A 27152-nucleotide genomic window follows, 5' to 3' on the forward strand; every position below is an offset into this window, starting at 1 on the left:
AAGGGGGTAAGAAACCTTACATATTTTGTAGCTGAACATTCATTTTAAAGATATATAGGTTGAGCTCAATTCCAGGAAACACTTAAAAGGGTTCAAGGTTTTATGCTCATTTTAGCTCTTGAGGACATAAAAAAGAAAATCAACTTACTCCATCTACTAAATCAGTCACTGAGGCGTCTCTCCCCCATGCTCTGGTGGTGTAAGGTCCTGACATCATCAAGACCAATGCACGGTCCATAGCCTTGCCTTGGATATGATGACGTTCAGTCCACCACCAAAGTGCCATCTGCAAGGGGAGCGGAGGATCAGGTAAGTTAAAGTGCTTCTTCTGTCTGTTTTAACCACGTGCTTACTGGGCACTTAAACCCCCCTCCTGTCCAGACCAATTTTCAGCTTTCGGCACTGACGCACTTTGAATGACAATTGCGCGATCATATAACACTGTACCCAAATTACATTTTTAGAATTTTTTTCCCCACAAATAAAGCTTTCTTTTGGTGGTATTTGATCACCTCTGCGGTTTTTATTTTTTGTTAAAACAATTGAAAAAGACTGAATTTAAAAAAAAAAAAAAAAAAAAAAATATATATATATATATACATATTTATATATATTTTTTGTTATATTTTGTCATAAAATTTTGCAAACAGGTAATTTTTCTCCTTCATTGATGTACACTGATGAGTGATGGGCACCGATAGGTGGCAGTGATAGGCACTGATGGGTGACAGTGATGGGCACTGATGGGTGGCAATAATGGGCACTGATTGCTTACACTGATAGGTGGCACTGATTGGCACCACTGGTGAGCATTGATAGGTGGAACTTGTGGGCATTGACAGGTGGCATTTGTGGGCATTAATAGATGGCACTTATGGTTATTGATAGGTGGCACTGGTGGACACTGGAAGGTGGCAATAACAGGTGGCACTGACAAGGGGTACTGATGAGGTGCCTGTGTTTCTTAATATTCGGGACCGATGTCCCTTTAACATAAGCCGACGATCGGCTTTTTTTTCTCCTCAGAGAAAAAAAAAGATTACCGAGCTTTTGTTTATATCATATGATCAGCTGTCATTGGCTGACAGCTGATCACATGGTAAGGGGCCGGGAGCGGCCCCTTACTTGGATTGGTGATCACCCGAGTCTCAGTGACTCGGTAATCACAGCGCGCTCCCCGCGCACCTTGACGGCCTCCCGGAAATTGAGGTCCGCGCTGTAGCCATCATTCGGCTATGGCCCGGACCTCAAGTGTTTAACCTCCTCCCGCCCGCCCTATAGCCGAATGACGGCCTTAGAGCGGGCGGGTTCCTTCGCCTGGACGGCCTGGTGTTTACTTCCGCAATGCGCGCCGCCGGGGGCGCACATCGCGGAAGTATTGTATTCGCCGTGTCTCCCGGTGACAGGCAAATACAGATCGCCGTGAACGGCCAATCAAAGCGGCCGTTCACAGCGCGATCGCAGCTGCCAATGGGAGATGATCTCATATGTAAACATATGAGATCATCTCCCATTGCCGTGTCTCTCCCTCCTCACACAGAGACAGCGTGTGAGGAGGGAGAGCGATCTGTGTGCCAGTGCCAGAGTCAGCCCCAGTGCCAGAGTCAGCCCCAGTGCCAGAGTCAGCCCCAGTGCCAGTGTCAGCCCCAGTGCCAGTGCCATCTGTCAGCCCAGTGCCATCTGTCAGCCCCAGTGCCAGTGCCATCTGTCAGCCCAGTGCCATCTGTCAGCCCAGTGCCATCTGCCAGTAGTGCCAGTGCCGCCAGTGCCACCTGCCAGTGCCTGCCGTCAGCCCCAGTGCCGTCAGCCCCAGTGCCGCCAGCGCCAGTGCCGCCAGCGCCACCTGCCAGCGCCAGTGCCGACCGTCAGCCCCAGTGCCGCCCGTCAGCCCCAGTGCCCTCCGTCAGCCCCAGTGCCGTCAGCCCCAGTGCCGCCAGTGCCGTCAGCCCCAGTGCCACCTGCCAGTGCCACCTGCCAGCACCAGTGCCACCTGCCAGTGCCACCTGCCAGCACCAGTGCCATCCGTCAGCCCCAGTGCCGTCAGCCCCAGTTCCGTCAGTGCCGCCAGTGCCAGTGCCACCTGCCAGTGCCACCTGCCAGCGCCACCTGCCAGTGCCACCTGCCAGCGCCACCTGCCAGTGCCACCTGCCAGCGCCAGTGCCATCCGTCAGCCCCAGTGCTGCCAGTGCCACCTGCCAGTGCCACCTGCCACCACCAGTGCCGCCAGTGCCAGTGCCGCCAGTGCCACTTGCTAGTGCCACCTGCCAGCCGTCAGCCCCAGTGCCGCCAGCCCCAGTGCCGCCAGTGCCACCTGCCAGCCCCAGTGCCGTCAGCCCCAGTGCCGCCAGTGCCAGTGCCACCTGCCAGCGCCATCTGCCAGCCGCAGTGCCATCTGCCAGCCCCATTTGCCAGAGCAATTAGCCAGCCCCATCTGCCAGCCCCATCTGTCAGCCCCATCTGCCAGCCCCATCTGCCAGCCCCATCTGTCAGCCCCATCTGTCAGCCCCATCTGCCAGCCCCATCTGCCAGCCCCATCTGCCTCCAGTGCCATCTGCCTCCAGTGCCATCTGTCAGTGCCACATGTCGTCAGTGCCACGTGGGGTCACTTTGTGGGCATTTCCATTGTCCTGGTGCTCCAGGGCCTTCAAAACTGTAATAGGTGGTTTAGAAATAAGATGTGTAATTTATGCTCCTAGAACGCCTGATGGTGCTATTTCAATATTGGGCCTCTGTATGTGGCCAGGCTGTGTAAAAGTCTCACACATTTGGTATCGTTATACTCAGGAGGAGTAGTAGAACGTATTTTGGGGTATCATTTTTGCTATGTACATGCTATGTGTTGGAAATATCTTATAAATGGACAACTTTGCGTAAAAAAAAAATGCATTTTCATTTTTTTTCCACATTTTCCCAAAACTTCTGGAAAAAAAATGAACCATTCAAACGACTCAATATGCCTCATAGATTATACGTTGGGGTGTTAGCTTTCCAAAATGGGGTCACTTTGTGGGCATTTCCATTGTCCTGGTGCTCCAGGGCCTTCAAAAATGTAATAGGTGGTTGAGAAATGAAATGTGTAATTTATGCTCCTAGAACGCCTGATGGTGCTATTTCAATATTGGGCCTCTGTATGTGGCCAGGCTGTGTAAAAGTCTCACACATTTGGTATCGTAATACTCAGAAGGAGTAGCAGAACGTATTTTGGGGTGTCATTTGTGGTATACACATGCCATGTGAGAGAAATAACCTATTACATTGAAAATTTTGTGAGAAAAAAGAAAAAAATCTTCATTTTGCAAAGAATTGTGGGAAAAAGATGACAACATCAAAAACCTCACCATGCATCTTAGTAAATACCTTGGAATGTCTACTTTCAAAAAAGGGGTCATTTGGGGGGTATTTGTACTTTCCTGACTTGTTCGGGTCGCAAAGAAATGAGATAGGCCACCAGTACATCAGGTGTGATCAATTTTGTGCGATTCGCACCACAGCTTGTAGACTCTCTAACTTTCACAAAGACCAAATAATATCCACTAATTTGGGTTATTTTTACCAAAGATATGTAGCAGTATAAATTGTGGCCAAAATTTATGAAAAAATTTTTATAATTTGCAAAATTTTATCACAGAAACAAAGAAATATGCGTTTTTTTTCAAAATTTTCGGTCTTTTTTCATTTATAGCGCAAAAAATAAAAACCCCAGAGGTGATCAGATACCACCAAAAGAAAGCTCTATTTGTGGGAAAAAAAGGACACAAAATTCATTTGGGTACAGTGTTGCATGACTGAGTAATTGTCATTCATAGTGTGAGAGCACCAAAAGCTGAAAATTGGTCTGGTCAGGAAGGGTGTTTAAGTGCCCAGTAAGCAAGTGGTTAATAAATAAAAATTCAAGCCTTGCAGTTTGGGTGCAGCCCCACTGCAAAGGATAATTTTTACATTTCCTGGAGTTTGGCTTAAACTTTGTAAATAGGGTTAGGCTGGCTTTTTTTCTAATTTCGTTTGTACGTAATTTAGCATTTAAATTGAACTACTCTTTTTTTACTAAAATTCATTTTTTTAGGTAGAGGGTAGCTTGCTATATGGGATCAGGGCCTGCATGTTTTAATTTTAATGTGCTTTTATCTTGGGTTTTGTATAAATAAAGTTTGTTTATGATTTATTATTATTTTATGAAAAATATCTGCTTGTAGTGCCTCAAAAGTCCTACCACCATCTGTGCAAATCCAATCAGTCCAATCAGCTTAATACATCAGATGTAGCTGGATAGCCGCACTCCAAATTATTCAACTTTATTTCAAAAATGTAATTAAAATCATAGCATCTAGGCTGGTAAACAGACTAACTGCACAGCCGCTGACATGTTTCACACCGAACACGGTGCTTAGTCATAGCTAATGAGCAGAATATACATACAGAGCTATATACACACACACACAAGCAATTAGACAAATTAATAAAATATCTGTATGACAAGATAGCAATTAAGGAAACACCTGTGAACATCCAAAGTCTGAAGATTAGCATTTAAATGGATGAAAGGAAAAATACTTTTTCCCCTTTTTGGGAGAAGTCATTACCTTAGAGCGGTAATTCTTTGTATTTATATCAGCTTAATACATCAGTTTAGAAATAGAAAACTTTGTGGGAAGTATTTATACTAAACACAATAAATTCCAACTGACAGTGAAAAAAATTATATTTACTCCACCCCTGCGCATATGTAAATTGCTATTTATGTTATAGACTATAAATTCCGGCATATCATAATATGTATGTAAGTGCGAAGATCATGTTAAATGATTTCTTAGATTTGGCAGCACATTTACATTTGGGCATTTCTTTTCCACTGGCCAGTGAACAATACAGAACATTCTGCGTCAACAGCAAAGACAGCCCCTAAATTGCTGTGAAATCTTTTTGACCACTAGATTATAATGCAGTGACAGCAACTCTGTTGCCTTAAAAAGATAACAAAAAAGCCAACCTGTATAATACCTACCAGTCTCAACTCAGATGGCTCTAATTTTCACTTACTTGCACAACATCAGCAGAAAAGTCTTCAGCATCTGAAACTTTGGATGTGCTGGATGCCTGCCTCTCCTGCTGAGCGCTGTGGTTCCACCTGCTTGCCACTACATCACTAGTGTGCCCTTTCAAATCTGTACTAACATAGCATTTGGTTGGTGGAACTGCAGTGCATAGTGGTGGAAGCCAGCATCTGACACACCCAGAAATGTCAGAGGCTAAATATTTTCTTGTCTGGTGTAGCACTGCAGGGCAGTGAAGACTAGAGTCACTGGTGGTTGGACTGGCTATTATGTTTCCTATTTTTTGTGTGACTTTTTTTTCTACTTTCTTTAAGCATCCAAGTCACTTTATTATTGTAAAAAGCTGCTTAGATACTACACAGCAGCTCAAATCACACCTCTAGCATTGTTTGAAACAATCTGTCGACCCACCTTAATATAGTGGAAAGTACACCGATCCCAATCTGTAACCTTATGTGACTACTCCCTCAACACAGACCCAAAATGGGACATCCTCCTACGCTACAATCCCTAAGGCAATGGGATCTTGTACAATTTTCTAGCAAATTAACCTCCTCTTTCCCCTCACAGGCAACACTTTCCCCTCACAGGCATCCTTCTTTTTAACCCCACTTTTATTCCCACGTATGAAAATCCATGCACTTTCCAATTGCTGTAAACAAAAGGTGTCAAGCATATATATTCTTTTAGCACTAGATGATATAAAATCTGTTTCATATGTAAAAGAACATTGGAAATAAAATTTTTCTTCAAAATTGTCGCTCTTTGTTTAAAAAAATAAAAACTGCAATGGTGATCAAATACCACCATTAGAAATCTCTATTTGTGGGGAAAAAAGGATGTCAATTTTGTTTGGGTACTGTGTTGCACGATGGAGCTATTGTCAGTTAAAGCGATGCAGTGCCGTATCACAAAAAATGGCCTGGTCATTAAGGGGGAAGATTCTTCCGGTCCTTAAGAAAGAAAAGACCCTCGATTCAAGGGTCTATGTGGCTTTTTTGGAAATCCCTCCCTGGGCTTTCTGTGATCCCAGTATATTAACAAATGGGAAGGAGACTTACACACTAGACCAAGCAGACTGGAAAAAAAAGCAACCATGAAATCCTCAACCAACACCTCTGTGAAAGAAAACTCTTATAAAATATTATTTCACTGGTACATGACACTGTGATATAAAGCTAGGTTTGTAATGTAATGTAAAGCTAGGTTTGTTTTGGGCGCTTCACCCTCCTGACATCATCAAGACCAATGCACGGTCCATAGCCTTGACTTGGATATGATGACGTTAGGTTTGTATATGATAATGTTTTGGGCGCTTCACCCTCCTGTTTTCGAGGGTGTAGTAAACATGGCACTCTCCCACGTATTTGGTAGATCCAAGTGTATAACATGGCGCAAGTTGTTTTCCACTGTGACTTAACACAAAACCCTTGGAAGCCTTGCTACATCGACCAATACTTTTCCATGATAGAACAATAGTCATTGGGATTTGTGTTCACTGTGGCGAGGGAAATGTTTAAGAAACCATGGAAAAACCAAAAAGAAACTTCTCTGAAGTTAAACAGTGACTAGTGGAAGTCATGGAGCATAAGAATCTTACGGCAATACTTACGGATACCCACGCTAAATTCCATAAGATTTGGATTACAAGCTTGATTGCAAGAGCCACATGAGGGCACTGGAATACATATGCATCCAGCCAGTACCCACAAATTAGCCTCCTTACTCCTCTCTTCCCTATCCCACCCTGACCTCCTAACTTATTCTAAACTATTTATTCTCTCTACCTCTCTGTATATCAAATTCCTTCAGATGAATACTCACCCTCCTATTCTTGTATCTTTATTTCATCTTTCTCTTTATCACCGTCATTTGACACTCTGAGACTAACTCAAACCTACGTTTACAAACATCCCTACATAATCCCTTTTTGCTATACTTTCCATATCACTTATAGTGCAACCATGCACTATACGGACAGTGAAGGAATCCATATTAACCATAGAATCTCAACAATCAAATGTACTAAATATATTACATAGATGTCTCAAGAGAAAGTGATTTGTTTATATATTGGCATGTCAATCATAACCTTGATGTTTTTTGAAACATCAATAAACTATAATGAGGACCTGTTGGAAACTGTTTATACAGAAAGTAGTGAGCTAAAACTAGGCCGAGTTATGCAAATGTAAAGAAAAGTGAAATGAACCTTTATTAGCTTTGAACATTCAATTATGTGAAGAACCTCTTTCCACTACACATGATTGGATGTATAAAATGAACATCACCACTCCGCTTCCCACTCCAGTAATTTCATTCACCACATATGAGCTCATTTGAACTCCGCACTTTATTAAATTCAGTCCAATCTGTCCTAATTTATAAAGCTCAGAAGATGAAAATAAAACCTGTAATCAAGTTTCCTGTATTACATGACATTATGATCAATTTAAAATGTCATTATGTCTTAATGATGGCAGTTTGTGACATTAAAATGATGAAGTCATAGTATATCTGTTTAAAGTAAAATGCTATATATTTTTCTTATTATTTTCTAGAGGTGTCTTAAAACCTTTAATGGCATTTTAAATTTACAAGATAAATTGTATAAACTATTATTTACGACTTAATAATTATCACCACTACTCCTGATGTATACTTGTATTATTATCGTTACTTATTACTAACTAAACTGAAATTCCATTGGAAAAAAGCTTCATTTTATTTTATGTATCTGTAAAAAAAAAAATGCCAATAAATATCATTCTTAATCATTGTTTGTTGTACTATTTTGTTTTTAACATTTTATTTCCAATAAAAATGTAACAATTACAATTTAAGCTTCTGCTGCTACATAACTGCCCAACATGATTAAATTCAATTAGGTTCCAAGTGGCTAGATTGCCGTCTTGTTCTTAGATGCCAATAATAATCATGTAAGTCTTCAGATATTCTTAACAAATCAAATTCATAATATGCCTCAAGAAACAAATGGAAATTTGTGACGGTGGAAAAAAAGCCTGTAGTGTATGCATACTTTTGCATATTTACAATAAATTAGATAATCCTCTTTTAAAAATATCTATGATAATATGGTAAATTCTGTATTTTAATATTCTCTGCCCAAATAAATTATCGTAAAATGTGACAGCACCAAGCAGATCACTTACTTGATGATAGAAAGTACAACATTTTTGTGTTGTTTGTGTACCATAAATATCATTTTAAACTCTCAAGGTCTATTTTTCTGTACTGGAAACTGCCTGTTAGCTATTAAAGGGGCAGTGGCTTTCCCTTAGCCACTTAGTGATAAATGATGGATTAAATATTTCTGCTTTGGGCCATTCAAAATATGGGAACACTAATTACTAAACATTATCTGTAAAAAAAGCATTCAGTGCTGTAGGGGGTGGATTAAACAAATAAATAGCAATCTATCTTAAGAGGTCAAAAAAGCATGATCAGAAACTTTATAAAAGAAAACAACACATGAAATTGGCAGTTTACTGCTGGCCTTTTTATGACACTGGTAGTTTGTGCCATTTGAATGCTTAGTGCATTTTAACATCATCATGAATAATAACCATAGTGATAATATTTATAAGAAAAATATCACCACGAATATATGGCTTTATGGTGACTTTTTAGCTTGGATCATAGCTCTTTATGCCCAACCAAATACTGTATATCTTGATAAAATATGCAATTTTTGGTTCCAAACCCTCCACTATAATCCTGGGAACCTGACAAGGCTGACCCTTTTCATTCTAGACTTAAAGTTCCTTGTTGCTGTGATTCAAATGAACCTTTTAATCCGAGGCCACAAATCTTGAATACACATCATATTATCATGTTATATGCAAACAATATTCTACTGAAAGTTACCGGTACTTCTGCCCACATCACCCTGCCCAACTTATTTATTACTGGTGGCCATCTCGGAACTCAAATTAATGGGGTGGGCAACTGCATGGCAAATGAGGTTTAATGTAGAAAAATGTAAAATAATGCATTTGGGTGGCAAAAAAATGAATACACTGGGGGGAGAACCTCTGGGAGAAGCTAGGGTGGAAAAGGACCTTAGTAGTCCTAGTAGATGATAGGCTCAGCAATGGCATGCAATGCCAAGCTGCTTCTAACAAAGCAAATAGAATATTGGCATGCATTAAAAAGGGGATCAACTCCAGAGATAAAACAATAATTCTCCTGCTCTACAAGACTCTGGTCCGGCCGCACCTAGAGTATGCTGTGCAGTTCTGGGCACCAGACCTCAGGAAGGATGTACTGGAAATGGAGCGAGTACAAAGAAGGGCAACTAAGCTAATAAAGTGTCTGGAGGATATTAGATATGAGGAAAGGTTGCGAGCACTGAACTTATTCTCTCTGGAGAAGAGACGCTTGAGAGGGGATATGATTTCAATTTATAAATACCGTATCGGTGACCCCACAATAGGGATACAACTTTTTTGCGGAAGGGAGTTTTCAACAAGACACTTGGCCACTCATTAAAATGAGAAGAAAAGAGATTTAACCCTAAACTATGTAGCGGGTTCTTTACTGTATGAGCGGCAAGGATGAGGAATTCCCTTCCACAAGCAGTGGTCTCAGTGGGGAGCATTGATAGTTTCAAAGAACTATTAGATACGCACCTGAATGACCGCAACATATAGGGATATACAATGTAAAGCCTCGTACAAATGATCGGACTTTAAACAAACTTTCCCGTGGATTTTTGCACAAAGGGCATTGGCCATGAACTTGTTCAGCATACACACGATTGGACTGTTTCAGTCAACTTTCACCAAATCACGTGGTTTTTCTTCTCTTTACCATCACTTTTGGTCAACCTCTGTACTGTTGTCTGATCTTTTGCATTGGTTCTGAGCATGTGTGTTTGTAAAGTCCGATGGTTTTCTGTACACATGATCAGACTTTGCTCCATCGGACTTATGTTGTCGAAAAGTTTGTCTGTTCGCACAGCTAACATTTGTCCGATAAAAACCGAAAAAGTTTGTCTGATGGAGCGTACACACGGTCGGATGTTGGCGTAAAACAGCTAATTTGCATGTTTGTTGTCAAAAATTTGTGTGTACGGGCCTTAATACTGACATATAATCACCCACATAGGTTGGACTTGATGGACCTGTGTCTTTTTTCAACCTAGCCTACTACATAACTATGTAACTACCACACACAGCCACATTATGCACACTGAGAGGAATGTTCTAAAATTTCCTATAGCATTTGTGCAGACTGAGATTAACTGCTCAAGTTCTATATCACCACAAACAGACTGACAGACGTAGTGTCTAAATTTTGAGCAAGTACGTGGTGGCCCAGATAGCACCCTTAGTGCCCTTCTACACAACTCATGAACTGCCTAAATGGTTCTATCTGAATATCATAGACAGTTTGACAATCCACATCTACAATATGATTCATAATCTTCCACCTTCCAGACCTCCCAACTTTCAGACCATCGCATCTCACTTTGCAACAAATCCGGGAATAATGGGACTCAAATACTTCAGCTTGATTTCAGCCCACCTTTTGCTATCAGGTATCCTACATAATCTCCTCTTCCTCCCAGATTATTAAAACTCCTTGATCTTTTGATAGTGGACAATGAATAATATTAAACATGTGCAGTCTTTTATTGAAAGACAATATTAAATCCTTTCGATATCTTAAAAAAACACTTGCAGATTCCACAGACAGATCTTTTTCCAACATTTTCAAATGAATGATTAACTCATTGGATTCTGCCAGCAAACATCTCTAAATGTTCTCTTATGCTTACATGGGAACGTGGACTGGGTGGATCCCTCAAAATAATTAATTGAGACGAAATCTGGAATGCCATAGCAAAATGTTCAACCAACATTTTGGCTCAAGGAAATGCATATAAAGTGCTTTTTTTCATAAAAGATTCCTGACCACATAGACAAATATGCCCCCTAGCGCCTCACAATTATGGTTTTGGAGTTGTGGGAATACAACAAGCTCAACCACATATGTTGGCAGTGTCCAAAGTCACAAAGACATGGGTAAATAACATAATCAGCTTCATCTTAAATCAAAACTTGTCCCACAATCCTTGGATAAGCTTTATTAAACAGACCAACCTCTGCCTTCATAAGCACAAAACAAAACTAGTAACTAATATTTTTAGCCACCAGGCAAACTATCACTAAAGACTGGAAGCAGCCAAATCCCCCTATACAAAACACTGGTTTGAACTCATCTTGAATATGCGGTTTAGTTTTGGTCACCAATCCTTTCAGTTCACTGAAGGACCAAAAAATTTAAAAGGGTGATGCAGGACCTCAGGCTTGAAAAATGATTACAAAGATTACAGTTGGGAATACGATTACAATGTACAAATAGATGTGGCTCCAGTAACCATAATAAACTGTTTACTCTAAGGCAGTGGTCATCAACCCTGTTCTCAGGCCCCCTAACAGGCCAGGTTTTATGAATTACCTTGGGGAGATGCAGACTAGAATACTGCAATCACTGATCAGCAAATGATATCACCTGTGATGTATTTCAGTTATCTTGCAAACCTGGCCTGTTAGTGTGCCCTGAGGACAGGGTTGATGACCACTGCTCTAAGGTCCCCAAAGAAGGCATGCAGCTATGTTTTGAGGTAAGAAGAAAGAAAGTTTAACCTTAGACTGTGAAATTGCTGTCAGAGCAGTAAAAATGTTGAACTCGCTCCCCAAGGAGGTGGTACTAGTTAAGAGTGTTGGCAACGTAAATTTTTTTAGATGGATTCCTCAGGAAGCAGAATATACAGGGACATGGGACATGTTAGAGAATACAAATCACACATACACACAAACACACACACACACGTGTTGAGCTGGATGAACCCATGTTTTTTTCAACCTTTACACTATGTAATTATGTAACTGTAATCTTTAGCAGAGAATAATGAGCATTATGACACACAAGAAGCTTAGGGCCATTCTGAGCAATACACATTCTAAATTCCTTAAAACATGGTCTCCATACCTTGCTCCATACCTTGCTTTTGCTGTGAGTGAGATGCACTGACAGAGTATAGAATCAAGTGCCCAAGCCATGTCCCACATTCTGCCTTCCCATGCATTTCACTTATGTGTATCTCACCTGTCCTTCTATCTTAATCTCATCCACTGTCTGTCTACCCACTTATTCTTCTTTTTGGCACACGGCTGTTGGGGACAAAATGTATTTCTTGTCTAATCTGCACCATGCTCAGCCCATTCTCAAGCAGTGATGCACTGGTTATCATTGCTTAGAATTTCACATAGGATGATATTTCTGACCACAAACTGTACCAACCATTGCTCTCCACTTAAAACACTGCCACTGATAGCTGCAAATGTGCCCTTAATTGCTTGTTTCTTTGTCATTGTTAGCCCTTGTACACACGGTCAGACATTTCGACAACCAAACCATTTGTCCGACGGATTTTGTCCGAAACTGTTGCATACACACAGTCGGACAAAGTTGTCAGAAAATCCGATCGTACTTAATGTGATGACGTTGTTTCGTTACGATGGGACTACGTTCAGGCTAGTAGCCAATAGCTTTGGTCTAGGAATTTGATCTGAGCATGTGTGGCACTTTGTCCGATCGGAATTCTCTACACATGATCGGACAAAGTCCGATCGGAGCATGTTGTCAGAAAATTTTATAGACAAGTTGGAAAACTTGGTCCGTCGGATACTCCGATGGAAACAGTCCGATGGAGCCCACACACAGACGGATTATCTGACAACACGGTCCTATCGGACATTGTCCATCGGAATATCTGACTGTGTGTACAAGGACTTACTGTTCATTGACCTTTAGTAGAGTTGCTTTTTCCTCTGTAGCCAACCACAATACCTAGCACTTCTGTATTTGCATGTAACTTCTTAACCTTGGGCAGTGTTGGGTCTAGTAGCCAAACACTAGACCAAAGCACTGTCACATAACCAGGAGAGTGATATCACTTCTACTTGGCTAGCAGACACACATATTTTTAAATCTGACTGGGGAGATGGAAGGAGCAATGCCATCACTGGTCAACTGACTTTAATCGGCTTAAATTTAGCTTTCCTTGCTTCCTCCCCTCATCCCTCCTTTTAAATAAGTCCTTTTTGTTCTCATTACATACTTTATTTTAGACCCTGTGATGTCATAACTGGGTCTCTGTGAATCTCAATGCAATGCAGGCAAGTCATAGATGGTGGGAGGGTCTGGCAGGGTGATGTACAAGGCTTTGTGAAAACTTCATAGCACACTTCATTAGTACTTCTTTTAGGAGCCCTAAAACCTGATGCAAGCAGTGGAAATATTTAAATTCCTTAAAGGAATGGAGGAGTAGACATTCCAGTGAAATCAAAGTAAGCAATTTCAGTACAGCAGAGGAACCTGTACAACTGTGCAAGGTAAACCTGGAGTTCAGCTTTAATAATTAATATCCTGTGTCAGTAGTAAATTTAATAAGTAGTCATTTTTTTCCGCTTTTGAAGAACTTCGATTGCAATGTGTAGATTGCACGTTAATTAGCAAGAGTTTCTTATTTTTTGTGGTTTGATAGGGTTATATAGTGCCATAAGAATACACATACTAACCCAAACTGAGGTAGGAACAACAGATTGTACATGTCCCCCTGTAATGGAATGGACTAATAATAGTATAACTGCATCTGGGAAAGTCTGATTAACAACACTTTCGAGGAAATTACATTTTTTTGGATGATTTCCAGTTCCTCTCTGAACAAAAATCATACAATACTTATGTAAAAAAGCAAAGGGATTTTTAGGGTGACAGACAGTTAAAATATAGTACATAATTTTTAAATCCATAACAATTTTATTAAATATATTTCAACAATTTTTAAAATTTGTCATAAAAAAAGTTTGAATATAGATCACATATAGATTTGTCATTAAAAAAAAATTGAATATAGATTACATGCGATCCAGGTAAACAGTACAGCGATTTCTGCTCAACATGTTTCACCAAGAGATGGCTTCTTCAGGAGACTTTTGAATTACTGTATAAAGTAGTTGTACAGAAACTCAAAATCTCCTGAAGAAACCATCTCTTGGCGAAACATGTTGAGCAGAAACTACTGTACTGTATACCTGGGTCGCATGTGATCTATATTCAAATTTTTTTATGACACATTTTTTAAAATCTTGAAATATATTTAATTAAATTGGTATGAATTTAAAAGTATGATGTAGTGTTATATATCTGTCTGGCACCTTAAAAATCCCTTTTCATTTTTCCATAAGTATTTTTCTAGTTCGTGGGATGTAGTGCCTGTCTCCCCCAGACCTCTGGCTGATAGCTAATTTCCAAGAATCATACAATATTGCACAGGGCTACCAGAACACAAGTACACTGAGGATGGTTTGGGGACCTTATTGTTTTGTTCTGAATATTCAAATATATACACACTGCAAAGAATTCAAAGGTATTGGGTAAGGATCAGTTCCAAACATACAAAATATAGTACCAACGTCCCAAGATTTTTTTACACACTGCGAAGGTTAAAGATCAGTGTTTTTGTCTAGGAAATTTCCGCACTATGGAATAGACAGTTGATAGCCAATTTTTCTTTTTTTATTGTCAAAAAGAAACGTTTCTGATTGGCCCACATTTCATGCAAACACCCAGAAAAATTATTCTTACCTTTTGACACATGACTCAATCATGTCACTTGCCATCAGTTTAAGGCGCTGTTCCAAGTGCTTCCCAAACTCTTCCTCAGGCCAGTGGAGGTCTCGAATAAAGGTTTGTAGGGCATCAAGTTTCCAAAATAAGTCTTCAGATGTGGCTGATCCATTACTGGCAGGGTAACAGAAGAAAACATTATTAGATGGATGATTAACACACAGCCCGATGTGGAGAGAATTTTCTGTGGAGTCTGTCCCCATTATCCTTTGCTATGGCACGTAAATTAACTGTCATCTCCAACATCGGGGCTGCAATTTGTTTTGTTTCTACTTCTAGTCTAAGTTTTATTTGGAGCAAAACACAACAAAATTAGACAAAACTGGATAGTTTGTAAGCAATTCTCATCCTTAATTAATAATCACATCACTGTATGTAGTTATTGAAATTAAGGATACAAACTGGGGAAGACAATCCTTGATTGTTGACCACCACGTTAAAGTAAGCAGTTGTCAACAATCAGGGTTCCATGCACATCTGTAAGAATACTGTTAAAAAGGATTCAAACTAGGTAAAAGGTTGTGCTAACTAGTGGTGAGCGAGGTCATCATTTTAATTGCAAAAAAAAAAAAAAAACGTAACTTCTAAGATGAAAAAATAAATAAAAAAACATGTATAAAGGCATTTTGACTTTGGAATTGCATTAAACCAATTATTAATATTAATATTATTATGGTGTTTTGCAGTTACCTCCTAAGCATACTATTAATAAATACAATTATTTTATGAAAATGTTTTAGCATATGTAGAAACTCGTGTTCATTAGCCTATTTCCAACATTTTTTTTCTCTGCAATTATACTTTCAAAAAGAATTCCCTCCTCGCATACCACTAACGCTAACACAGCAATTTATCAGATGTTATACACACCATGCAGTACCACTTGTACTGACATCCTCTATAGAAACAGATTAAAGTAGGCGTTTCTATTATGACAGATGCCAGCTGCATTGAGTTAATGCTGCAGAGCAATACATAGCTAAATGCACATGTAGCTATTGCAGGGTGGAAAAAAAAATCATACTCCCAACATGCCAAGGATCTTGAGGTCCTGCTTCAACAAAAGTTATGATTTAGGAATAAGTCATATTACTACTCAAAGAGGTATCTGATAAATGGATTAAAAAAAAATTGTGCCTTGACAGTGAAGGTAATTTAGGAAAACAGGCGCGTCAAAAGATATTCAACCAGGTAGTCTGGCTCTATGATGGTAAATATTTTGCTATGTAGGTGTCTCAGTTCTACAAGCGCATCCTGCAAACAGTTCTCTTCCAAATGAAGGCTTGGAAAAATGTATATTTTTGAAATCTAAATTGAGTTTTGGAACGATAAAGGTTTATGTTTTAAATCACAGAATACACACAAGTGTAATAATTGGTGTCTATTGCTACAACATTTTGACACCCATCTGCCTTCAGAATTATTTCAAATTTCTTGTTTTTTTTTCCTCTTCTTCTTTATGTTTTTGTAATGTCACAATTGAAATGATTCCCACGCCTAATTTGGATTTCATTGATTGATTAAAGCCATCATATGCTCAGTTTACTGGTGTATATCTTTTCCAAGAAACAGTGTTACACACCATGCACAGAGAGGGGAAAAAGCCTCAGTTACCGATACCTAATCTACCTTTCTCCAATATAGTAATCATAGCATGAACATGACATTTATTTCTTTGTCTTGTAATAATCACAATAGAATAAATTAAATCTATAGAGATTTTGCCACAAGATGGGATGTGTAGCTGATGCCATGTGCCAATCTGTTTAATAAACATTCATGTGATGCTAATTAGTTTACAGTTGTTAAAATAATAATTTCATCACCATTATTAATTGTTTATTATAGTTTAAATCTAGTTATATCATTTTAGCTTTAACGTAAAGGCTAAAAACAAAAGGACATTTAAAAATGGTAACTATGTAAACAAAGGCACTAATGTTGGCATTTGTAGTTATTATGTTTATTTTCTTTTTTTTTTTTTTTTTATTAGGGAGGGGGCAGATTATGTTCTAAAATTATTATTACAGTGATTTTTTTTCCAAACGATAGCATTCACTCTGAAAATTGGAATAATTTTTAAACAGCCAATCAGATTAAGTTGGGTCATATTTAAAGGAATCTTTTTTTTTTTTTTAATCAAGGTAAAAGACTATTAAAGGTATAGAGGGTTTCAAATATTCATCAAGTCTACCAAAGTATCAAACAATGAATATTGTTCAACAGGGCCACAGACCCTCATCTCAGGGTACAATAAAGTAAAAAAAAAAAATGAACAAATAACAAACCATGAAGCAACAATTTGTTGGAGTGACATAAGAAAAATCAAAAATGTACTCAAAACCTCATCATTGAACTAGATAAGAGTTTTCCTTGGGTGTATGTCAATCATTGTAAGGCAAAAGTACAATTGTAAGGAGGCTATAGGCCAGCAAGCTCAGTCTACTATTTGAACCATATCACAATAATTGAGCCTACATTTGCAATAATCTATCTAGGGTGAGCTGTGGAGGGGCTAATCCAGGAACATCAAGCCAACAATGCCATATGGACAGAAAATTCTCAGATGAATTTCTATGTAGATTCCCTTTTAGAATGTAAGCTCTACAAGCAGGGCCCTCCTGTCCCTTCTGTATTAAACTGTACTGTAATTCTGCTGTCCCCCCTCTACATTGTAAAGTGCTGCTTAAACTGTTGGTGCTATATAAATTGTGAATAATAATAATAATAATTTAAATAAATGTTCTTGTCCCTAATAAGAATGTGATTTACCTGCTCAAACCATTATGTAAAGCTTGGAGGAAGAGAGGAGAGCCAGAAACATGCTAAGTTTCCTTGTTAAATATAAGAGATGGCTAAGAGCTATGTAAGCGGATGGAATGTAATGTTCAGATGTTCAGCCTCCAATGTCCCCAGGAGGCAAATTAGTGGATCCATAGGGAGTTATACATCATATGTCTGATTAATAACAGTAATGACCTCTCCCAAATATTGAACAAGTTTGGTGCACTTCCAGATAACAAGAACAAAAAACCCCAGTATGGGCTTTGCATTTAGGACAAATAGGCGAGTCTCCTCTCCCCAGGTAAACAACTATTTCGGCATATGATAGGTGCGGTGGAGAATGAAGGCAATTCCTGTACAGCGGACACTGACACCAACGCTGCCTCCCAGCTCTCTATCTATGGGACCTATATCAGCCTCCCATTTCCCCCTACATGGCAGTGAAGCCTGATCCTGATTTAAAGGAATAACTTTATGCTGGCCCAAAAAAATTGTATTTGCTTCAGACAAGTGTCTTCAGAGTATTGATAGCAAAACCTTGGCCGTGTTGCATAGCCAGGTACGTTAACTCACCTTTCTCTAGTACTGTTAAACAGTAAATCTTGGTATCCTAACTGCCTCCAGCCTGATGATTGGAGCATGAAGGCAAAGCAGGACATTGGGAGGGTCATCCCTCTGCTCTTCCCTCCTGTCAAGAGTTTCCTGTGTTTGACTGACAGCACTCAGCAATGCAGCAGAGCTCTAACCGATACATATATTTGTCAATCCCTGTCTAGAGCTGAGTTATTGAGTACAGGTAATTTTGGTATGGGGTTTGTGGCTGGGATTTTGAAAGAGGCATATTAAATGTTCTATGTTTTTCATTCTGCAATGGTTGATTTGCGCCAATCCATTTTTATATGAAATACAAAAATCACATTGTATAATACTATGCTTTATCTCAAGAATCTCATGAATTAATCTAGTTCACATACCTCTCCCAAAAGTCATGGTGAAGTGCATATGGCTTATTTGAGGTACTTATACCAACAGTATGCTAGCACTGTTAGGTACAAAAATAGATTAAAATGTGCATTTTAAATTTATATGGTTTTAAGGTTAAAAAAAATACTAGAAATTCAAGTACATGTGGTTGGAGGTGTTTTTTTGGACCAGCAAAAAACAAAGGGGTCAATTTACTAAAGGCAAATAGACTGTGCACTTTGGAAAGTGCATTTGCACTCTCCAAGTGCAGTTGCTCTAGAGCACAGTAAATGAGGTAAAGCTTCACTTTGCAAAGAATACCCAATCACCTGCAAGGAAAATTAAAAAAAAAACTGCATTTTTGCTTGCACATGATTGGATGATGGAAGCCAGCAGAGCTATTGCTCATTTACTAAGCTCTGGCGCAACTGCACTTGCGGAGTTGATTGGAATATTGCCTTTAGTAAATGAAAACATAAGTCTTTATTAGTTTGCACACAAAAACAGCTTAAAAATATAGGGGGTTATTTACTGAAGGAAAATCTACTTTGCACTGCAAGTGCACTTGAAAGTAAAGACGCTGTAGATCCGGTGGGGGGACATGCAAGGAAAATAAAAAAAAACAGCATTTTAGCTTGCACACGATTGGATGATAAAATCAGCAGAGCTTCCACTCATTTCCGATCCACCCCTTAGATTTAGAGCGACTGCACTGCCTTTCGTAAATAACCTTCCTGCTGATGCCATTGGCTGCTCAAAAGAGCCAAGGGCTCTTTATTCAGTCAAGTTCTTAGAAAATTACCCTGTAAAGCATTCTTTTGTAAGCTCTACTAAACAAGGCAACTTCCTGCCTAGCTAATTTTTAGCTTTAATTTTCTGTAACGTTTGTGACACATTTAAAATTGCACAGTGCTAAAAAATTACCCGTGCCTGTGCATGGCAAACTTAAAGTAGATTAGCAAGAAAATGGATACATACTTAATTGATTTTTTTTTTTTTTGTGTTTTACCTGCAAAAGGATCCATAATTCTCTTCAGCTGGTCTTATAATTCATACATCTCTGCAATGTCTTCATTGGGTCAGCTTACTACATTACCTCCTTGTCATTTGGACAAAAATACTATAATTGTAATGATCCACTGCCCAGTATATTGGGGAGAGGTAACACAGGAAACTGCACCGTTGAATCGTGAAATATGTATCACATTCCTAGCAGTGTAGCAAATGTACTAAATCAAGTGGCCACCCAAACAGAAATATATATCCTATAGCAGATAAAACAGTTGACATGTACTGATCAGGCACAATTTACCTAATTTTGAGTAGGTTCCTTTTTTTCCACCAAAAAAACCCTAACACCCCTGACCTGTCCAGCAGGGACGCCACTAGACCTCTAAAAGGTATCCTGTGGTATCTGGCATCAAGCCGTCAGTAGCAGATCCTTTAAGTCCTGTAAGTAGTGAGGTGGGGCCTAAATGCATCAGACTTGTTTTTCCAGCACATCCCACAGATGCCACCTTGAACCCGTTGTTATGTTCCCCAAATCATTCTTGAACAATATTTGCAGTGTGGCAGTGCACAATATCCTGCTGAAAGAGGTGACTGCCATCAGGGAACAATTTTTCCATGAAGGGGTATACATGTTCAGCAACAATGTTTAGGTAGGTGATATGCGTCAAGTAGCATCCACATGAGTGACAGGGCCAAAGTTTCCCAGCAGAACATTGCCCAAAGCATCACATCACCTATGCCAGCTTGCCTTTTTCCCATAGTTCTTGCTGGTGCCATCTCTTTCTCAGGTAGGTGACACACATGCACTCAACCATCCACATAATGTAAAAGAAAACATGATTCATCAGACCAGGCCATCTTATTCCATTGGTCCGTGGTGCAGTTCTGATGCTCACATGCCGATTGTAGGCACTTTAGGTTGTAGACAAGTCAGCATGGACATAATGACTGGTGTGCAGCTAAGCAGGCCGATACACAACAAATTGTGATGACAATTTGTTCTGCTTTCCACACATCAGCTTCATGGACATCATGTTTACTTTCTGCCTAAAATATCCCATTGATTTTCAGATGCCATTGCAATGAGATAATCAATGTTATTAACTTTACCTGTAAGTGAGCTGTTATCGCTGATTGGTGTATAAACTGTGTATTATTCTGGACCAATCAGCATTTAGTAATCCCCCTATATGTTTACCAGAGCCAAATAATATCACTTACTTGATGTGAAATGTCAAACACCCAAGTGTCTATAATATATATTACTAACTTCCCCAAAAAGTAATATTTATAACTAATTCTACAGCCCAGAATACAGTCCTTTCCCTAAAGGTGGCAACACACATTGCTACATGCTGGGAAGCCATTTTGAATGGCTACAAACCTTGCTAGTACACCCCACAGATGGATAGAAACCACCCATGCATTGTGTTGGAGTTTAAAAAGCTCAGTTTTTTGCACGTTGTGTGTTGGCAGCCCAATCAAAATGAATGGTCTGACCTCAACCAACGCATGTCAACATACGAAATACCATATGTTAAAATGCATGTCTTAATGTACGGCAATGCACCAGAGCAGTATTAAAGGGGCCTCATATCATACTTTCATCCTTAAGCTGTTCAAAATAGGTACTCGTACAGGCGTGATAAGACCATACATAAAGAAAACTCTCAATGGAGCTCAACATAGGGCTCTATAAACGTGAAATGATGGCCTGGCCACTCTAAGATGTATTTTTTTTAATAGAGGGGGAAGGGGAGGCAGAAGAGTGAGAAGCAGGGGTTTGAAACTAGGTTATTAGAGGAGAGCAGGGATTGTTACATTTTTCCCAACCTGTTCATTTACTAGTTCCTCTGCGCAGTGGATTGCAAAGTGAAATGACCAAAATGTCACCAAATTACATCATCACACTTGAGATACCGCAACTTCAAATCTATGGGTACCTAAGGACAACATTGACTTTACTGGTTGATCATGAACCTTGATTGCCTCTTACGTGTATCTGAATTTGATCAATATAGAAGCATGTGTTAATGATACTTTTGCACAATAATTTACATAGGAGAAGTACAAGAACTCACATTCCTGGCCTCCGTCTAAAAATACTAGGTGCTTGGATGTTGTGCTGACTATCTTACTTTAACAATATCTGCTTACTGATCCAGAAAAAGCATGTAGATAATGAAAATCAGGAATGTTCGAAGCCCTTATCTGCATGCTTGTTTTGGGTCAGTGGCTTTAAATAACACAAGAGGATCTCAAGGAAAAAAGGTTGCACTTTTAGAAGTCAAGATCAGTAATGGCATTCTCCGCTTATCTGTCATGAAAGGTTACCCAATAAAGTGACTCTTTAATAAAAGAACTATGGGATTTCAATTCCTGGCACAGGTTTGGAAATGCTTTGCTGTGTCTGGCTTCAATATTTTTCAGTCACAGAACCAGAATGCTGTAAATGAATGATATCATTTATTTTTCTCTATACTACTTCCAGGTTAGAGACTCAGAAAACACTGAAGTATTTTGGCTCCATGACTGTCTAAAAAATGGACATTTCCCAAAGGAGTGGTCAACAATAGCAGCCTCAATACGTTTCTAATCGCAAAGTCACTTTAAGGCCTTATATTTTACAAAAGTCTGCAAATAATTTAAAAGAACATATTTCATTTTTGATTATGATAAACACTTAACAGATGGTGAAAGTTTACAATAAAGTCTTCTAAATCTTTTCCATCTACATACACAGACATATGTTAAGATTTTGATGGGTAATTCAACACCTTTAGATATGTATATCTTTAAACAATATTACTTTTTTTTATATAGTATGTGATTTTGTGCTGGGACATGAATGGGTATACCCATCTATAGGGTGCATATCTATAATTTGTTATATGAAATTTCATTTTTTGGAAATATAGCATTTGAATTAGAATTTTTCATTTTGTTAAAATGTATTTTCAATTAAGGATGTTATGTGCTTAATTGTATTAACCATATAATTTTAGGTTTTTTAATACTATTATTTTTATTGCAATTAACATTTTGAATTGAATCTTTATGATTTAAAAACTGTGTTAAAGATGTGAAGAGTTAAAAAAAAAACATTGCTACGTTTGAAGTCTTGTTAGAAATAATTAATACACATTCATGCTAAGACTGCTGAACATATAAATGAGGTCTAATGTGAAGTGAATACACACTCAGAATCATAAATTGCAGCCATCCATGACGGTGCAGAAAAGCTAGGCATTTGTGGGAGGTTAACTGGTAGGGCTACAGGTACTTTAGGGAGATTCACATTTGGAAGATTCACATTGGGCAGATTACTTGTTAAACTCCTGTGGAAGAAACAGACAGAAAGAAAAAGATACCATAACATGACAATGCGGATGTAGCAAAAGCACAGAGACACTCAGAAAGAAACACGAAAGAAAGATCAAGTGTGTGAAAAGATAACAAAAAAATTAGAATGCGACAGTTCAAAAAGAAGCATGAAGAATGGAATAATATCTGCTTTCTAGAATCAAAAATGGCAGTTACTAAACAAACACATACATTGCACAATTCACAAAATAAAAGCCACAAAATGCCACAATTACAAAGTTTCATATGCATTGCAAAAACAAGCTGCAAAACTCATCTGTAAGTAATGAATTAAAATGATCTCAGCGTGACCACAGAGGTGATTTTAGCAAACATCAATTACAAAAAGTGTGGTGGAAAAGTATAAACAAGACATGCTGTAAATTTTTGTATGTATACTAGAGAAAATGTTCATAGAGAAGTCTGCATAGCTGATTTTTTTACTACTGTTTACCATTATCTGGGCTGAAAAAAAAAACATTTTCATATATTTTTCATAATTTACAATAAGTGAAGACAGCCATTTTGTGTGCTGAACCTTAAACTTAAATGAGCGGATGCCTGAATATTTATTAAAATGAAATGAAAATTCAATATATAAGCTTGGGAGCCTCCACCACCCAAACAAAAAACAATTAATATAGACTAAAATAAAATATTAGAAAAAGAAAAAACTCTAATTTCAGACTTCGACTTTTTTGCTACTTTCCAAAGGCATCAGTGACATCGCTGTGTCTCGCTGCTGCTCAGTGGAAAAGCTGAGTTAAATCTGTCCCAGGAGGCAACAGTTAGGCACAGTGATGTCACCAGTGCCTTTAGGAAGTATCGGAAGCCTGAGTTATTTTTTCTTCTAATGATTTTTTTAAGCCTTTAATAGGTGCCCTTTTGTGGTGGGGACCCGAGATAAGTTGACCTTGAAGTTGCATACAGGGTCTCCACAGGTTGACTATTACCCAATAGATCACCCATAAAAGATGCATAGCTATACTTACGTTTTTGTTTTTTGGTAGTCCATGGATTAAAAAGCCGCCACTACTCTGTTCTCAAGCCACGGCAAGTATTCTACACTTCTGAGTGTGTAAAATACTTGCTTCCACACTAGCCACTGTAGTACTTCCCGCCAGCACATATCTAACTAAAGCATGGAACCATGGCAGGCTGCAGGGGAGAGAAAGTATTCATCAGATGCTGGAATACTTGCAGTGGCTAAGAAGTGAAGATGCAGATGTTTTTTAATACATGGACTCACAAAAATGAAGTATATTAATCATTCTTTCACAGGTGAGCTATTGAGTAAAAGTGTCCCTGTGGAGACAGAATCATTTAAGGCACAATAGCGACATAATTAAAACATGTGACATGATAAATGGTAATACCCACAAAATGGCTCTCTCCATTATGCATAGAGTACAACTCCTGTTAAGAAACATGTTCAAACTGGCATAAAAAAATCACATTAGTACAGTTTAAAATTCCTGCCCCGCTCCACCTTCCCCCCCTAAAGGAAAAAAACATCACTAACATATGTGATAAGTATGTGTTGTATGTTACAGTCTCTGTACCTGGGAATGTGTGTTTTCATTTGGCATTTTAGAAGACCTGTTTTCAGTCAATGATTTTGTGCATGCATTAGTACATTACATTACACCCAGGTGGTGATTTAGTAAAAGAGAAACCCCCAATGATGGAAAAACAACAGGAGACAGGAGACATACCTGTCTCCTGTTGGTTTTCCATCATTGTTCCATGGGGTATATCACCTCAGCTCCTGATGACACCTCCCCGGCCAGCCTTCAGCTCTCAGCGCTTTTCACCCAGCCTCATAGTTGATCTGTAAGTATGAGTTGGTGGTTTATTTTTCTATCCTCGTTCCCCCTTCCTCTCTTCTGGATAGACCCATTGTAATCCTATATTTTTTTTATAGACACCTATCCAGCATCTGCTCCTGATGAGTAGAAGATATCCATGAAACAAGTCGAGCTATATAGATGCTACTATTATGTGTTTACATCTCAAGAGTGCCAGCAATATTTTTATTGATCATGTTTTACTGGCTTGCACCAATTAAGTATGGTTTTGCTATATACTGTGTGAACATGGATCCAAGCGTTATTAATATGAACTAACATGCTATTATGTTATTATGTGTTATTCATACAAAATACATTTTACCCATTTATACTCTTTTGCTTGTATTATGCCATGATCCAATGTGTTTCATGTCGCCCTTCTGGCTGCACACTTCATATAAAGTCCCAAACCCTCTCCTTATGCAATGTAGTAATTAGGGATGAAGGTACCTGACTTTCTATGTCCTGTGCCTCATATAAAGTCCCAAAACAACCCCCCCTCTTTTTTCTGCTGTACCCAAATAAAATTGATGTCCTTTTTTTCCCACAAATTGAGCTTTCTTTTGGTGGTATTTGGTTTTAAAATTTTTGAGCTATAAACAAAAAAGACCAACAATTTAGAAAACAAAAAACAATATTTTTGGCTTTTTGCTATAATACATATCCAATAAAAAAAATGTATTCATCAGTTTAGGCCAATATGTATTCTTTAACATATTTTTGGTAAAAAAATTGAAATAAGCGTATATTGATTGGTCTACACAAAAGTTATAGCGTCTACAAAATAGGGGATAGATTTATGGTATTTTTATAATTTATTTCTTTTTACTAGTAATGGTGGTGAACAGCGATTTTTGGTGGGACTGCGCCATTGTGGCAGACAGATTGGACACCTTTGACACTTTTTTGGGACCAGTGACATTATTACAGAGAGCTAAAAATATCCACTGATCACTGTATAAATGACACTAGCAGGAAAGGGGTAACACTAGGGGGCGATTAATTGTATCCTAAGGAGGTGTTTCTAACTCTGGGGGGAGTGGACTGACTGGGAGTACAGAGATTGCTGTTCCTAACCACTAGGAACAGCTGATCTCACTGTAGTCTCCTGTCAGAAGGGGGATCTGCTTTGTTTACATAGGCAGATCCCCATTCTGCCTCTCTGAGGAGCAATTGCAGGTGGGCGGCGGACATTGCAGCCGCAGGACCCGTGCATAGGCTCCCCTGCTGTGTAGCGCCCGCAGTGTCTTGTCCACAAAACGACCTATGGGTACGTCGTTTAGCGCAATGTGGCCACCCTGCCACAGTATATATGCAATGGCCGGTCCTTAAGTGGTTAAACACAACAAATGTTATTATTATTATTTTTTTTTTTACAATTAAAAGTGTTTTTAATAAGTATGTGAAGTTCAGACTTGAAAAGTGTCCAGTGGCCAATTTTTTTGCCTTAACACAGTGTTTTATTTGGCTGCAGAGGTAGGAATTTATGCATCAAACTGTCATTCCGTTTCTAGTTTGAGCAAAAAAATAAAAAATAGTCCCTAGCAACTTAAAAAAACCTGAAAAACAGCTGCAGCTAACTAACCCAACCAACCCAGTGTCTGAAGTTGTCCCTCTGAAACACACCGATTCTGCCCCACTTGTTCTGAGTTGAGTGATACCCAGCATTATTCAACCTACTTCCTGTGATCTGAGGGTGTCAGGGGGCTGCCCCAACTTTGGTCCCCAGAAGAATTCTGCAGGGAGCGGTGCCTTGTAATGACATGTTGCCACTCTGGCTGGTTTGTATACAGATATATTAAGGGGTTGTCCCTACAGAGGAGTGGACAAAATTAGGGGGGGAGGGGGCGGGACTGGCAAGTCCTGAATTAGAAGGGTTATGCTTGGAAAGAATGTGAGAATACTTAAGTGTTTTTAAGATCATTTAATATAACACTAGTCACATATTTTAATGCCCCAATCAATAGCCACTAGAAGAACTCTATATGGCCAGCTTTACAAGCCTCCATGTAACAACTTTCAAAATGCACAAATACTTTCTTTGATGTCAATAGTTACTCCTTTCTCTTTTTTGGAAAACTTTGGAGGGGACACATACGAGTGTGGTTTAGAACAAATACGCAAACTTGTCATTAAGAGACACATAAGCTCATGAATACATCCCATATGTCCCCTCATTGTTTGGAGGCTCAAGACATGTTGTAATAAATATGCTTTATGATCTCCAGAATTTCTAAAACACAACACATAAAGAGTTGGATTTCCCCTCTATTGTCTTATTAGGTGTTTGCTAAACAAATTAATAAAAATCATAACCATAAGAACATTTTCTAACATCCACTGAAATAATTTCTGAAAAAAAATAAAAATAGAAAATGTTAAAGTATTAGCTAAATCTATGTATGTA

General features: G+C 38.9%; 1 protein-coding gene across 23 annotated transcripts in view; it reads right to left on the minus strand.

The window, feature by feature from the left end:
* The window catches only part of CADPS (calcium dependent secretion activator), a 624105-nt gene that overhangs the window by 114540 nt on the left and 482413 nt on the right, over positions 1–27152 (minus strand). For 15 of the 23 annotated variants that reach the window (XM_077451911.1, XM_077451914.1, XM_077451921.1 and 12 more), the window contains 2 exons: positions 22733–22870; positions 14733–14888 (listed from right to left, as the gene is read on the minus strand). In XM_077451911.1, coding sequence (XP_077308037.1) covers positions 14733–14888; positions 22733–22870 — 294 coding nt within the window. The remainder of the gene's footprint in view (positions 1–14732; positions 14889–22732; positions 22871–27152) is intronic. The other 8 variants (XM_077451917.1, XM_077451920.1, XM_077451928.1 and 5 more) reach the window with 1 other exon arrangement.

Source organism: Lithobates pipiens, unplaced genomic scaffold (assembly GCF_037356315.1).
Source record: "Lithobates pipiens isolate NorthernLeopardFrog02 unplaced genomic scaffold, aLitPip1_a1.2 Scaffold_23, whole genome shotgun sequence".
Taxonomy (NCBI): Eukaryota; Metazoa; Chordata; class Amphibia; order Anura; family Ranidae; genus Lithobates; species Lithobates pipiens.